The sequence below is a fragment of the Bos mutus genome, chromosome 9 (genome assembly GCF_027580195.1).
Source record: "Bos mutus isolate GX-2022 chromosome 9, NWIPB_WYAK_1.1, whole genome shotgun sequence".
In the NCBI taxonomy this organism is placed as follows: Eukaryota; Metazoa; Chordata; class Mammalia; order Artiodactyla; family Bovidae; genus Bos; species Bos mutus.
Window position 1 is genome coordinate 43,516,899 of NC_091625.1, and position 16,252 is coordinate 43,533,150.

Consider the following 16,252-nt stretch of genomic DNA (forward strand, 5'->3'; position numbering starts at 1 on the left):
AAAATATAACTCCTTACCAAACATATGGGTTGAACAGAGGAGATCTTACAGTTTTTGCCTCCCCAGTCCTCAAAGCTGGTATAGAAACCTTTATCCAGTATGTACTGTTCTCCTGTGAAGTCAGGATTTTCATAGGCTACCCATCTAAAGAAACAAAAGCACTGACTCATTATAGTTCATAGTCTACATTTGTAACAAATCACACATTTGGGTAAATACGTATCATAGAGCAACTTTCATTTATTTTACTAATTAGTAATTTAATTTTTCTTGCTCTCCATTAATCTTTTAGGAGCAGATAATTTGTAGGACAAATCAAAGTGGCAAGAAAAAGAATATCTTTGCATGAATCTTTTGATGTTCTCGCTTACCAAATCCTATTCCCTGAGAAAGCTCCAATGAGAATATTTCTATTTCTGATTCTAAGGAGACAGGTTGGACTTTCAAGAAATACCTGTAAAAACTCTTCTAATAAACAACTAAGGATTCTTTAATGTTGATAACAAAAAGTTATCTTTCCAGAAAGATATTACAGAAGTTATGTCTCTATTACACAACAAATCACACTGGGAGTGGGTGGGGGAAGCTGACAGAAAAAAAAAAATGCTTTAAATAATCATAAAATAGCTAAATAATGAAAATTTTGTTTCAACCAGGATTTCCAACGTAACACAACTATATAAAAAGCAAAACTGAGCAAACTCTCGGGAATACTAAGAACAGATGTCCTGGAATGTTTTCACATTTTTTATCTTTTAAATGATCTACACTCAGAGAGGAAAGTCAACAAAACCACCTTATTGATGCTGTTTCCTATCCAAAGATAAAGTCTTTGAAGGGAAAAAGTTTTTCAATTCTGTTACATTCAAGAGATACTCAAGGTTTCCCCCTCAGTTAATTCACTGCCCTGCACTGGTCCTCTCACAGCTTAAAGGAGTAATACCTTTATGCCTATGGTACTTTCCAAAAGTACTTTCCAAAAGACCTTTTACATCTGTTATCACATTTATTCTTCTACAAAAGAGAACAAACTTGACTCCATGTTGAATCTGTTCCTTTGGCTCTAACCTTTGTGCTCTGTAGCCCGTGCTTAGTCATGCTGGTGCGGCACCTCCGTAAAGGGGTGTTGCTTATACATTGAAATGATGTTGATTCTCAAGACTCTGACCTTTAAGGTGTAACACTTTCCCATTCACATAGAGAGAAATAGCTCTACAACAGAAAATTATAATTGTCTCGTGGAGGCTTATAGGAACACTGTGACTGGACCTACATGGATAGCTGCCAAGAACAAAGGATTGCAGTACCAAGACATTTGTAACAATCCGCCACACCTCCTTCCCTTTTGGAGTGAAAGAAGCCTGAATTCTGACCTGAGTGATGGTTCTTTGGGACAAAGACGGCCCACCATCTTCTGGGTTTGCCGGCTTTCTAAATAAAGTAGCTATTCCTTGCCCTAACACCTTGTCTGTCAGTTAACTGGCCTGTGGTGTGGCGCGCAGTCTGAGCTTGGAGTCAGTAACAGGGAGGAACTGTTTTTCACATGTTACAGAAAGGAAAACCTAAAGACACAGAAAAAAATTATTCATTTAACAGACTGGTCATTTACCATGTGTGCTGGGATACTAGGAACGCAAGGTGAAAAAGACAAGATTCTTGCCCTCAAAAGTTCAGAGATGGGTAAGAGGTATCACATGGAATTATTTGTTGCTGTTTGTTCTGAATGGGATGTGACCTGTCCACGCTGACACAGTCAGTCAGTGGCCAAGGATGAATGAACCCTTGTCCGAGGCTCCTGAGGCTCACCAGGTCTCATTCTTGACCTGAACTGCCACCTACCCTGTAAAGTATCTTTTCACTTACTACTCTACTTAATACAGCCCACATGCTTCACAATTAGAACAGATTATAACTTATCTAAAGGGCTGGACTTAAAAACTCAAGTACAGTTATTACTTGGAAATAAACAGCCATCAAAGAGAACACTGCAAAAACCTCAAGTGATAATTAGTTATGACAGCTAACATCCGGACTCACTTCTGGCCATCTGAATGGAGAAACTGCCATAAGCACCAATCACAGTCAATTTCAGAAAATACTGCTCTCCCACTTCAGAAGCTCATTAAGCAATTTTAAAATTCTATTCTCCAACACTGTGAGATGAAGAATTAGGAGGCTGGTTCTAAATATGGTCATTACATTAACTTTCAGATAACTTTAAAGAGATCCCTTAAGCTTTGTACAAGTCTGTATTTTCATTTTTAAGTAAGGGCACTGACCAAGATCCCAGTGCTGACAGGGTAAGGCTGTACAGCTCATGGGTGCCTGAGTATATGGCCTCTGTTCACACAGCCTTTGGCTTAGTCACGAAGAGAAAAAAACAGAGGGATCGCAGAACACTGCAACAGGGGAGGGATTTCCACAGAGCAAGAAAATCTACTTTACAAAAGCCAGGACCTAAAAATAATCAAAGAAGTTAAGACATATCACAAAAAAGTTCTCCTGACAAGGCTCTGGATCCATAGCAAGTTAGAGAGGCACAGAAGGTTACAGGGTCAGGAGGCTTAAAGTCCTTTTTGCTTGACTGTTTTTTTACTTTAAGGTTTGAAAGGAAAACAGCCAGTGAGAAGGGAAAGACAGAAACCTCAGGAAACAAGACGAGCAAGCTTTGAAAGACACTTCAGCCAGTGCCTTTGTTGGTATTTGTTTAACAAGTGTGGGTACTGTACTTCCCTATAAAACTAAAATACAGTACTTGTAGGAAAACACCCAGTCCAGGTTCGATGCGTGAGACAGGGTGCTGGGGGCTGGTGCACTGGGATGACCCAGAGGGATGGAATGGGAAGGGAGTGGGGAGAGGGGTTCAGGATGGGGAACACATGTACACCTGTGGTGGATTCATGTCAATGTATGGCAAAACCACTACAATATTGTAATTAGCCTCCAATTAAAATAAATACATTTCTAAAAAAAAAGAAAACACCCAACACTGAAGTAAGCCTATCTAACTCACTGAAGTTGAAACAGGAAGCCCATTTATTAAAATATCACCTGAATTGACAGTGGGGTTGTTTTCCTTCCAAGATGCGGCCCCAGATGAATCACCCAAGAATATGGGGGTAAAAAATCCAAAATTCATCTCTGAGATTCTCTGGTATATCTATCATCTAGAGTCTACTTATAACTTGTACCTGAAACTCTTAGGAAGAAAACTGCTTCCTGTCCTTGTTTAAGCATATTCTGCACATGTGAATCAACACTTCTCTGTCTACAAGATTGGAAGGGGTGGAGGGCGGGCAAGTATAAGTACGAACAGATCTCAGCCTGCTGGGATCACTGCTCAGAATTTGAGGGCAGCAGTGCAAACCTGTCCTTCTGTTGAGTCAAAACAACAACACTTTTTGAAAAAAATCTGGACTCCAGAAATATCTCATTTTGCTCTTCGTTTTTAAAAAATTAGCCCAGTTTTCACTAATCAAGAGGACAGCATAGAACTAGGAAGTGATGAGCGAGGATGTGTAAAGGCAACTCTTCTGATGTTTCAACAAGAAATGAAATGTAGTTCCTAAAACCTCTTCTGCTGGATTCACGGGTACCCTTCCTGAAGGCCATTCTCAGTTTCAGAGTTATTATTAATGAGTTTATCACCCAGGGAATTTATTACTCATGTGACACTGGCACATCTCAACCTTCCTATCCGCAGGGCTCAACTCCAGTGCTACCTCCTCCAAAGTCTTCCCTCTGTCCAAGCTGGAAATTCATTCCTCTCCGCTGTAGGTCCCCACAGCACTTAATCTTTGCATTTTTTGTAGCAATAATTATGTTTTATATAAACACTATAACTTCTTTGAGGATACAATGCTTTGCACATACTAGACCTCAATAAATATTTGTCTAATGATCCTCTGAGTGAAATATGAGGAAGCAGCTGGTCTTGGCAAATTGAAGCACTTCTACAACCCAGAATGTAAAAGGAAGTGGCTGTGTGCGTCTGTGCATGCACATGCACGCCTCCTTTCAACTTCCCCCAATAACAAAACCCAACTGCTACCAACCAACCAAAAAGAAAAAGCCCAAGCCAGGAAGTGTAACTAGAAATGACTAAAAATAGGAACATAAAAGCAACCTTTTATAAAGGAAACAGATTTTAAGTAAACAAGGGCTGAGTAAAAAAGAGACTCACTCCAGGCACAGTAGTTTTACCTGTGCTAACAGCATAATCTACACACATGCCCGATGGGAATCCACCCAGCATCCTTTTGCTTCCTCTGCAAGGGTGTATGACTGGGCTCTGACTAATGGACCCAACACACCTGGTAAGTATCAAAATGTTCAACTGTTTCCCCATACTGAGTTGGTCACTGTATATTCTCCCTCTAAATAGTTTACTTTAAAGGCAGTCAAAAATACTATCAAGCCACAGCAATATTTCAGATGACTTCTGAATGCCAGACCTTCATCTATGGGAGATTCTAATACGTTAGGGTTCCAGAACAGGACCTAGGAGAAGGCATTTCCTGCTAAGAATGGAAGCCCCAGAAGTCACTGTGTCATTCTGCCAAGATGGTGCCACAAGCAACAACCAACACAAGAATTTAATGACATGACTAACGTTAAAAGCGTATTGCATTGTAGATGGCATCTAAAACATCCAGGGCGTCTGTGGAAAGTCACAGTAGAGTTGAGGTTAGAGCGAGTCATACAGCCTATGTTACTCATGCCATAAGAACCTAACACCAAACACTTTCAACAGAACCAGTGTCAATTTCATATGACCATTTAAGAATACTCTCATAACAAATTATAACTTACATCAGCCTGGACCATAAAAATAATCATAGAGCTCACTTTAACAGACATCTGTTCCTGCCAATCCAATATCTGCCTCTACTCTATCTGATGTTCCTGAGGAACCCCTCAGCCCAATCATATATAACTTGCCCCCAGTGGACTGACCCTACATCTCAGCTCCAGAGCTGTGCATGTATCATAGGCATGGCCTTCTCCTTGGCTACAGTAATTGGTTCAGATACAGCCATATGACCTAAGTGTACAGAATCAAAGTCAAACCTGGAACCTCTGTGGGAGAGAGAAGCTTTCCAATGGAAGCAGTCAAGAACAGAAACCAGATGCTGCTGCCACAGGCTCCAGATAGAAAGTATGATTTGTTCTTGCTGTTTAGTCACTAAGTTGTGTCCAATTATGACCCCATGGACTGGAGCCCACCAGGCTCCTCTGTCCATAGGATTTTCCAGGCAAGAATACTGGAATGGGTTGCCATTTCCTACTCCAGGGGATCTTACCAAACCAAAGATCAAACCCATATCTCTTGTGTCTCCTGCACTGGCAGGCGGATTCTTTATACTGCTAAGCCACCAGGGTAGAACAAATCTGACTCCATATTTAATCCATTTCTTCTACCTTAGCCTTTGTGTTCTCCATTGCTTTTGCTCCAAGTTAATCACTAAAGGGATCCTGCCATAGCTTAAACATAATGGCCAACTTCTGGGAACCCTGCCTCCCACACCCAAGTGTTAACCTAGAATACTTTTTGTTTAGCTCACAGGAAATATCCTGACCAGGCCCACCTGGCTGCAGGAAAGTAAAAATTAACACATCCCTTGGGGAGTCTGTATTCCACATCCCAGGGAATAATTGCAACAATTTATTGTCCTTTTTACTTTACTGCTTCACTTCCCCTTCTATGTTCTATAAAAGAAACTAGCATCCAAACCCCAGCAAGATGGCTCTTTTGGACTAGTCTTAGTCCTCTGGCTTTCCGAAAAAGTCACTATTTCTTGCCCTAATACCTCGTCTCTAGATTTACTGGCCTGTAGTATGGCGAGCAGTATGACCTTGGACTTGGTAACAAAAGGACCTGCCTAAAGTGAAGCCAGCATAGCAAAAGCCCAGTCAAGAGATGGAGATCAAGTTCTCATACAGTGTCTAAACTTCTGTACCGTCAGGACCTTTCAGTTATGCATGCCAATATATTACATTTTTATCACTTATGCCATTTTAGTTTGACCTATAGCCACTTGCATCCCAAGGAGTCTTGGCTAGTCAACTTTCAATAAAAACTTACGTCAGCATTAGTAAAGCACAGTAGCAAATTCCAGGTACACTGAAACAATTATTTTTATGTTAAAACAATAGCCCAGAAATGAACCCACCTATATGGTTAATTTATAACAGAGGAGGCAATACTATATTAATACAAAGGGGAAAAGACTCTTCAATAAATCGTGCTGGGGAAATTCAACAGCTACACGGAAAAGAATCAAATTGGACTACTTTCTCACACCATATAAAAAATAAACCCAAAGTGGATTTACATTTAAGATCTGAAACCATAAAGCTCCTAGGGGAAACATAGGCAGTATGCTCTTTGACATGTCTTAGCAATATTTTTTTGGATATGTCTCCTCAGGCAAGGGAAACAAGAACAAAAATAAACAAAAGGGACTCCATCAAACTACGAACTACATCAAAAAAGCTTTTTGTACATCAAAGGGAACCACCAACCAATCGAAAAGGCACCAGCTGAATAAATAGGAGAAGATATTTGCAAACAACATATCTGATAAAGGGTTAATATCCAAAATAACAAAGGACTCCTACAACTCAACACCAAAAAGCAAACCATCTGATTAAAATATAGGCAGAGGACCTAAACAGACATTTTTCCAAAAGGACCTACAGACAACCAGTGGGCGCTTGAAAATATGTTCAACGCAACTAATCATCAGGAAAATGCAAATCAAATTCACAATGAGATATTGTCTCACACCTGTCAGAATGGCTACCGTCAAAAAGGCAACATATAACAAGTGTTGGCGAGGATGTAGAGAAAAGGGAACCCTTGTGCACTGTTGGTAGGAATATAAATTGGTGCAGTAACTATGGAGAACAGCATGGGTTCCTCAAAAAGTTAAAAAATGAACTACACAATGCAGCAATTCCATTTCTGGGTATTCTTCCAAAGAAAACAAAAACACTAAGTCAAAAAGGTACAAGGACCCCTATATTCACTGCAGCATTCCATATCCAAGACATAGAAGCAACCTATATATCTAACAGAGATACATGTAGTGTGTATACACATACACACACACACAACGGAATATTAATCCACCATGAAAAGGAGTGAAATTTTGCTATTTGCACATTATGGGAGAACTGAGAGGGTATTATGCTAGGTGAAATAGACAAATACCACGTATTTATATGTGGAATCCAAGAACAAAAGGAACAAATATAACAAAACAGAAAACAGTCATAGATACAGAGAACAGATGGTTGCCAGAGTGGAGGGAGGTGGGAGGATGAGTGAAATAGGTGAGGGAAATTAAGAGGTACAAACTTGCATTTACAAAATAAATGAGTCATGGGAATGAAATGTACAACATCAGGAATATTATCAATAATTGTGCAGTATCTTGGTATGGCAACAGAAGGTAACTAGACTTTTCATGGTGATCATTTTGAAATGCACAGAAATATTAAAGCATTATGTTGTGTACCATGAACTAACATACTGTTGTAAGTCAACTGTACTTCAAAAACAACAAACAAACTCATAGAACAAGAGATCAGATTTGGACTTATCATGGTGATCATTCTGAAATGCACAGAAATATTAAAGCACTATGTTGTGTACCATGAACTAACATGCTGTTGTAAGTCAATTATACTTCAAAACAACAAACTCATAGAACAAGAGATCAGATTTGTGGTTACAGAGGTGGGGATTGGGGGGAGTTGGATGAAGATGGTCAAAAAGTATAAACTTCCAGTTATAAATAAATATTGGGGATATAATGTAGAGTATGATTAATATAATTAATTCTGCTGTATGCTATATATGAAAATTGTTAAGAGAGTAAATCCTAAGAGTTCTCCTCACAAGGAAAACATTTTTTCTTCTACTATTTTGTATCTATGAGATGATGTTCACTGAACTTATTTTGGTATCATTTCACGATGAATATGTCAGTACTGTATATCAACTATATCTTAATATAACTGGAAGAAAAAATAATAGGAAATATAATAGAGCAGGTGTAGGACCATAAGAAAATCAAATGGGACTTTGTCCCAACTTCAGGTTTCTAATGTTAAATCACTATTATTTGTGTCCAGTCCTAAGAAATTCATGCGTTTTTTCATGAAGAATGACAAGGGAAGTGAATCTGCAGATTTCATAATGCAACTCAAATTCTGCTCCAATGTTATATTACATATAAAAGATACTATATGAGAAAGATTTTAAAAAGCAGTTATAAAAATACTGTAGCAGTATTAAATGGCTAATTTAATGTTTCATTTTTGAGATATGTACTTATTGAGTGTCTACTCTGGGTCAAAGACTCCATTACTTTAACACAAACCAAAGTGAAGCTCACTATTAAAATCCCCATTGGGTTATTTCACTTACACTCCACTCAATACATTAATAGACTGTGTCTTCACTCCGTATCCAGTCTCCTTTAAATTAGCAACAATTCCTAATACATCAATACTGGAACCTTTGGATCCAAAGTTTTTTTCACTGTACATTATCATGTGAGCATTTGAAAAATCCTATTGAGAAAAAAAAAAAATTCAAAATTCAAAGACTAGCCAATTATTACTCAAAAATGCCCGAGTATTACTCATTAGCTTTTCTGTAACTTACACCTAATATAGGTCGTAAAGACTGCATTTCTCCACTGTAGCCTCCCCAGTCATTCCAGTCCTTGTATTCTCCTTCTTCAAGCAAATACTGATGACCTGTAAAGTCAGGCTTCTCATAAGCAACCCAACTACAACAGAAAGAACATGAAAGAGTAGAAATTTTCAGTACTGTTAAAATATCAGTGTCACTGACAAATGTAAATAGCTATAAAGCTAGACATGGACCCATGCATTATGACTACTGGAATTCTTCCCTAGCATTTAAGAGATTAGTAGAATGGCCTCCCTGGTGGCTCAGATGATAAAGAATCTGCCTGCGATGTAGGAGACCTGGGTTCAATCCCTGGGTCAGGAAATTCCCCTGGAGAAGGGAATGGCAACCCACTCCAGTATTCTTGCCTGAAGAATTCCATGGACAGGGGAGCCAGGTGGGCCACAGTCCATGGAGTCACAAAGAGTCAGACATGACTGAGCAACTTTCACTTCACTTCACCAAGAAATTAACCTAAGAAGTATATACCAATGTTCCTTAAAGGATTATAGGGAGGTCAGCATGTATGTGTACATGTTTGTCTAAGTGTGTTTAAGAACTGACTCAAAACAAGTTTAACAAATAAAACTGGATGAACTTTCTTCCAATAACAATTAATATATTGTATATTTTGGGCTATTTATAAGCCATTTTCAAGTGTAGAATTTAAAGAAAATAGGTAAGCTCTATAAAGTACAGAATATGATCCTAAAAAATAGAAAGCAAACTAACAGTTCAATCATTTGAAGCATAATATCAATAAACAAGATTGTAGATTTGATCAATCTGGATGGCCCAATTTATCAGCCTTGCCCAGCTGACTGATCCCAAACTAGCCCATCAAATCCAGGTCACCACTAGCTGAAGAAAACATGTTTATTCACTCCACCCTGCAATTTGGAATGCTATCTTTGGGGGAGGGAGACCATGTTTTTAATGTTATTAAAGGGAATAAAAAGGAATCCTTATAGGTCACTCCTGTCTACTTACATGCCTCGTAGAACTTTCATAGATCCCACTGATACAAATGACAAATGTTCATCTCCAGTGGTTTCTTCTGTTTCACCTCCTTCCATGATAAACCTACCCATCTCTGTTTCCAGCTCCATACATTTTCCTTCAAAGAAAGGCTTTTCATAAATAACTACCTTTAACAGAAATGAGATATGCCAGTAAGTTGTAAGAAGTCAAATATCTCAATAGCTAAACACTAAATCAGTCACTTAATATCACTAAGTCCTGGAACACAAATTTTATAATCACATTTTTAAATTAACTAAATAAAAGTATCTTGTAATTTTAAAAATCAGAATTTTTCTCCTGCTGTGGTATAGCCTGAAGTCAAAGTTCAAAAGACAGATGCATAATTGGTTTTTGTTCAATGTCTAGAATTGATATTTAGAATTTTTCTCAGGCCAAACTTAGGAACCAAAGTATTGTTAAAATGTTTTAAAAATGAAACACACTATAGATCAAACTGTGTGTCACAGATGTGCAAAGCAGAACTAGCAGAAGGAGAATTTTAGAGTAGGGAGAACTTGTCTTGAAAAGTAAGGTTTTTCCTTTCAGGCAAGTAGCAACAGGCCCTGCAGTTGGTAAATACAACTGCAAATTACAGCTTAATACAACAGTGAACCTTCTGAGCCATGGCTGCACACACTTGGTGCTAACTCGTGCTCTCAGCATCACCTTCCACCTGAAGGTGATGGCATGTATAAGCTGGACAACTCCCGCTGACTGCAGTTATGTCTTATGGAAGTGAAACAGAAAATCACGCAAGTATTATCTTCATGAAGATGGAATGGGAGTAAAATTCTTTAAAAATGTACATTACCTTAGGATCTGTAGGGAATTCAACTTTACGGCCACCCTGAAAAGAAAAATAATATTCTAAGAAAAGTGGCTTGTCACTGATAAGTTACCATTTGCTATTACCCACAGCAGTCTGTGATAAGCCACGGAACCACACAGAGCAACTACATTCTGGTTTGTTTAACTGATGTGGAGACAGTTCTAAAATTCCCAAAAATGCAGGGAAGATATGAGGAAGAGTCTCACAGAGGCAGTCTACAAGCTGCATGGTATCTGTGCTTTTTAACCAAATAGATGTTTGGTTGTTGTTTTTTTTTTAAACTCATTAAACTCCCAAAAAGGCCTATTTCTCACCTCTCTTAAAAAGCAGTCTAAGATTTTACATCTCTAGACTCAAATTCTCACAGGCAGCAACCCTCACCTTCTGTGCTTATTAACCCTGCACTAGGCTCACCCTCCAGCAGGGATACGGGCTCCACTTTGCCCGTCTCCACCTCTGCCAGGATTCAGCTCCCTGTCATCCTGTTCACGCCTATTTGCTGCCTGGCCCTGGAGGCATTTGATTTTGCAACCTCTGGCTTACAAAGCTGTTGAAGTTCACTCAAGTTCACAATATGATCTGAAGGGCTCCTGAAATAATTAGGTTAACTCTTAGATAAATTTAAAACATCCCATAGAGGATGGGTCTATGGGGGTTGCTATATGTTTAGAATAAAGAAATTTTAATCCAAAAATCTCACTAAAATCATAGAAGAGGTGTCACACAAAAGAATTAAATAAGGTAAGAGTTTAAACCAGCAGTGGGAAAGTCAAAAGGCTTTTTTTTTTTTAAGTTGTTACATATATAAGTGAAAAAAATAAAGTATAGCCAAAGATCTCGAATAAAGCAAATGAACTATAATTAAAAAGGAATGTGGCTGATTTTAATCAACAAACCAGGGTTCATACAATCAACTAAGTATGCTTTTCAAAAGGAATCCTTTTCGAATTCTGTGAACTTTACAATTCTGTAGGTCATCATTAAAAACTGCCTTCAAAACTTGAGGCAATTCTTTTACATATTCAGAAAAGTTACAAAACTTTACTCTTCGAAAGAGGATTTAATTTTAGGAAAAAAGCCCAGAATTATTTGCATGAAGACAAGCAGACAGATAATTAAGCCACAACCTGTGGCAGGAGGGATAAAATTAAGATAAAAAATTATCTTCCTGACTTTCTAATTTGTTTCAAACTGACTCAGAAGACAACCACAAAGTGAAATTTGAAGAACATGTTTGTAACAGGAGCCTCACTCATGCTGTACGTGTTTAGTGAACCTTCCTATGACGCACCTCAACATGAGGTCAAAACGGGTGCAGCTTGGAGCCTTCCAACGCTTAGAGTCTTGCAGAAGAAACAAAGAACCAGGCAAAATACAGGGGAACGAAGCACGGGATCCTTCCTAAGGGGAGGGCTTTGGAGGACAACACTCACCTGGACATCTGACTCCAGGCCCCCCAGTGCAGTCACACAGCCTGGCCTGTCATTACAGCAAGCTGGTCCTCAGCAGGCCTACCCTTTCCCAGCTCTGACCTGGCTCATGCAGTCTAACTCTGACATTGCCATCTAAAATAATCCTGCTTGGTTTTTAAGATCCACCTGACTTATTGTGCTTTGCTGTGCTTAGTCACTCAGTCGTGTCCAACTCTTTGCAACCCCATGGACTGTAGCCCACCAGACTCTTCTGCCCATGGGGATTCTCCAGACAAGAATACTGGAGTAGGTTACCATTCTCTTCACCAGGGGATCTTCCCAACCCAGGGATCGAACCCAGGTCTCCCACATTGCAGGCGGATTCTTTACCATCTGAGTCACCAGGGAAGCCCTGACTTATCGTGATGCTCTCCTAATTATCCCCTTCTCTAACACCTACAAGCTGGACTTTGTCTGTCCTCCTGATTTAATTCTTCACTTTCTCACTTCTCACATCTGCCAAGGGCCATGCAGAGTCACACATCAGTGACTCTGCATGGCCAAGAACACCTATGGGCTTATCCACATTTTTTTTTCCATCTGTAGCAACTATCAAGTTATCCTTTCTATTATTTCTATCTAGCAATAAGTCCCATCCTCTACATATTTATCTTTTCAAACTCTACTTTATTGCTTTAAAGTCACATCCCATGAATTATCAAAGTCAAGCAAAGAATTACTGACTCTAAGAACACATGATCGGATTCCATCTTTACCATTTTCAGTGGCCGCATGGATCCAATGTATGCCTCCTCTGTATCCCAGAAGGATAAGTCAGGGTATTCACCAGGTTCCAGGATAAAAGGGACACCCTGAAATCCAGGCTCTTCATAAATCAGCCATCTAAATAAGTACCAAGGAAGAAGCAGACAGTTCATCATTTCTGTCAGTGGAACACTGCACCCCACAGATGAGAGAGGACCAGAACAGGGGAGGATGTGGGTCTGGACACACAAGTGTGGGTGCACTTAGTGGAGCAATGTTGGACTCCAGGAGGAATAAGCCATTATATGCACCTCTTGAGCTTCTGTTTGTTGCCTTGGCTTGGCTAGCTTTGTCCACTGATTTTACTTTCTATTATGAACTGTTTCAAAGTTTAAATGTCTGTTACTTCCAAGTAATAAAAGTAGTTATCTTTTGCCCCGTGTATGTATTTACAGAGGCTCCAGCCAGGAGATTTCACACTTTAAAAGGTTATATCTCATTTGTAACCAAAAATAGGATGTTCCACCTAATCATCTGTCATAGTGTCAAAAATTAGGAACAGCTAACAAATATCTAGAGCTTACAAGGAATTCCATCTGATCCTTACAACAATGCTACAAGGAAAAGATACAGTCCCCATTTTACAGGTGAAGTTAAATTGCCCAGGGCCGCACAGCTACAAGTACTAAATGCAGGGCTGATCCAAGCTGACCCCAAAACCAAGGTCCTAGTCATTCTTGAACAGCAGTCTTTCTCATTCCAGCGTGCACTGAACATAATTTCTGCTTTCACAGTCACTCAGGATCAGCACTGGGAGCATGACTTAATGCACAGTGATGTCTGTGGGGGCTCTCAAAGTCTAAAGACTGCTTGTTCCCAGGCCCAATGCTTTTTGAGTCCTTGGACTTGATTTTTATGGTTTTTCAATACCACACCCTTCTATCACACTTGTCAGCTGTCACTTCTGCTGTGGTCAGGCAACCAGAAGCCTCACCCTCCTCTAATGTGCTAGAAACCAGGAAACCAGAAAACCATGCCTCACATGAACTGTCCCTAAAGACTGCAGTCTTATCAATTTCTTGGTTCCTTGGAGGGTTCTGGTGAAGTCGCTGTTGCTGGAGAAGTGACTTCTTTATAAGAGAGATGGTAATATACCCTCTTGACAAGCAAATGTGACATCTTGGTGATCACTTATACCCACCAATTCTTTATTAGTCTTGCTAAAGCATCCTAGCTGGGCTAACTGTGCCAAGTTCCCCAGAGCACAGGCCACAAGAGGAAGCTGGCTGTAAAGGTAATCTTTCACCTACAAAATGAATCTGATTCTCCCCTCTTTGCTTTTCTCTTGTTCACAGTTTTGGCCCAAGGGCACGTTTTTGGTGAGTTTCTGTTACAGACTGTCCTGGATAAATCAGTAACTTCTTTAGACTTACTAATTATACAGGGATTTATAGTCAAAATCCTACTGGAGACCTGCCAACATACACACACACACACACACACACACACACACACACACAGTGTTGAGAGGCCGTGTGTGGTGTGGGTGGGGGAATCAAAACTAATCCACAGTGTTAGAAGTCAGGGCAATACTTACAGGGACGACTGGGAGGTGGTGGGAAGGCAGGAACAGAGATGCAGAGAACAGACTTGTGGGCACAGCGGGGGAAGGAGGGGGCAGGACAAATTAAGAGCGTAGAGTGGACACATTCTTTACCGCATGTAAAGTAGGTAGGTGGGAAACTGCTGTACAGCACAGGGAGCTCAACCCAGTACAACAACCTAGAGGGGTGGGATGGGGTGTGGGGCTGAGAGGGAGGTTCAAGAGGGAGGGGACACATGTATTCTTCCGGCTGATTCACGCTGTTTTAGGGCAGAAACCAACACGTCATTGTAAAGAATTATTCTCCAATTAAAAATAAATTAAAAAAAGAGAATGCACTACGTCTTTTTTTGGAGCCCAAAGCTCTCAAAGGCACATCACACACTGATTTCATGCCCTAGCTAAATAACAGCAGTTTATTATAAAGTGTGCTCTTCGGCCAATAACAAGCCAAGGGCCTTGAGGTCTGACTCTTCACAAATGAACAGTCTGAATTTTTTATAAACACAGACGATGGCTCATCAACAAGTGATTCTGAGATTCTGACATGGTGCTTACTGAAGTACTCTTTCATTAAGTGTTTTCTTCTACAGTTTGAGTTCTAAGGGTATGTATTCATCTGCTACTAAACATCTCATTTTCCTTGAAGCATACAGCTTAGTCATGTTAACACTTATAGAAGGAAGGTAATCTGGGATAAAGAGGGTTTTGTCCAAAAGCCTGAACACATAAACTGGCACACCTGAAGACTGCTGTTCTGCAAATAGTGAATTCTGAGGGCCTGCTGGGTAACTTCCTCAGTAAATGCTGAGGGCCTGCTGGGTAGCTCAAACACACATTTGTGAATGGGGGTGGACTTTGGAATCTGAAAACTCATATACAGAGTGTGATCCTTTTTCCCCTTAATTCTATTCCAACAAGATACATTATTCACAAGGCCATCAGGAGATAAACTACCTTCGCGCAGTGTGATTTCATTTTCTTTTATTTTCTCATGTATTCAGCCTTTGCCTATATTATGAATAAACTGTATGTCTATAAAGTATGAGTTTAAAAACACAATAACAAATGTGGCTTCCCTGGTGTCAGTAGTAAAGAATCTGCCTGCCAACGCAGGGACACGGGTTCAATCCCTGATCTGAGAAGATCCCATATGGCCGCACAGCAATTAAGCCTGTGTGCCACAACTCCTGAGCCTGTGCTCCAGAGCCCAGGAATCACAACTGCCGAGCCACGGGCCCTAGAGCCTGTGCTCTGCAACAAGAGAAGCCAGTGCAATGAGAAGCCCTCATACCACAACTAGAGAAAAGCCTGCAAGCAACAAAGATCCAGCACAGCCATAAATAAATGAATACAAATATTTTTATAAAAAAAACAAAGGTATACATACAAAGGAATACTGTTGAACTAATGTTGAACTAATAACAATGGTCATCCATACATTCATGAAAATCATTCATGTCATTACTCTTTCAGAAACACCCTCTGAATCAGACAAGAAAAACCTTATCTTGTTCACTTGTTCTTAAACCAAAAACAGTTTTTCCAGCTGGCTCTAAGTCTTATTCTCTAGATATGGCTGCACATGAATGTTGGCTACATACAGAAACCAAGGGGATAGTCAGAAGATTTAAATACGAATGTGCCAACTTTGACGTTATTCAAACAAGAGCAGGCTCTGAATCTCAAGGGGGGACTGGTACCTTTACAGTGGCGAGGAGTGGGAAGCATCAGTGTAACCGACACTCAAATTTGGCTTGATTAACGCAGCATGAGTATGTGTCACTACCTATAGAAGTAACATCCTTGACAAACCCCTTCAATCTGCATCTGATTATACATGAAGACCTAACTGCCTGTATATAGAAATTTCAGGTGACAGAAGACCAAGTTAAATGATACCATGAAGAAGC

General features: G+C 39.8%; 1 protein-coding gene across 1 annotated transcript in view; it reads right to left on the minus strand.

The window, feature by feature from the left end:
• Window positions 1–16,252, minus strand: part of CRYBG1 (crystallin beta-gamma domain containing 1) — a 234,796-nt gene that overhangs the window by 15,046 nt on the left and 203,498 nt on the right. Inside the window, exons 9-14 of the mRNA XM_070376526.1 lie at window positions 12,748–12,874; window positions 10,542–10,577; window positions 9,698–9,855; window positions 8,678–8,804; window positions 8,438–8,583; window positions 18–144 (exon numbers count right to left, since the gene is read on the minus strand). Of these exons, the coding sequence (XP_070232627.1) occupies window positions 18–144; window positions 8,438–8,583; window positions 8,678–8,804; window positions 9,698–9,855; window positions 10,542–10,577; window positions 12,748–12,874 (721 nt within the window). The remainder of the gene's footprint in view (window positions 1–17; window positions 145–8,437; window positions 8,584–8,677; window positions 8,805–9,697; window positions 9,856–10,541; window positions 10,578–12,747; window positions 12,875–16,252) is intronic.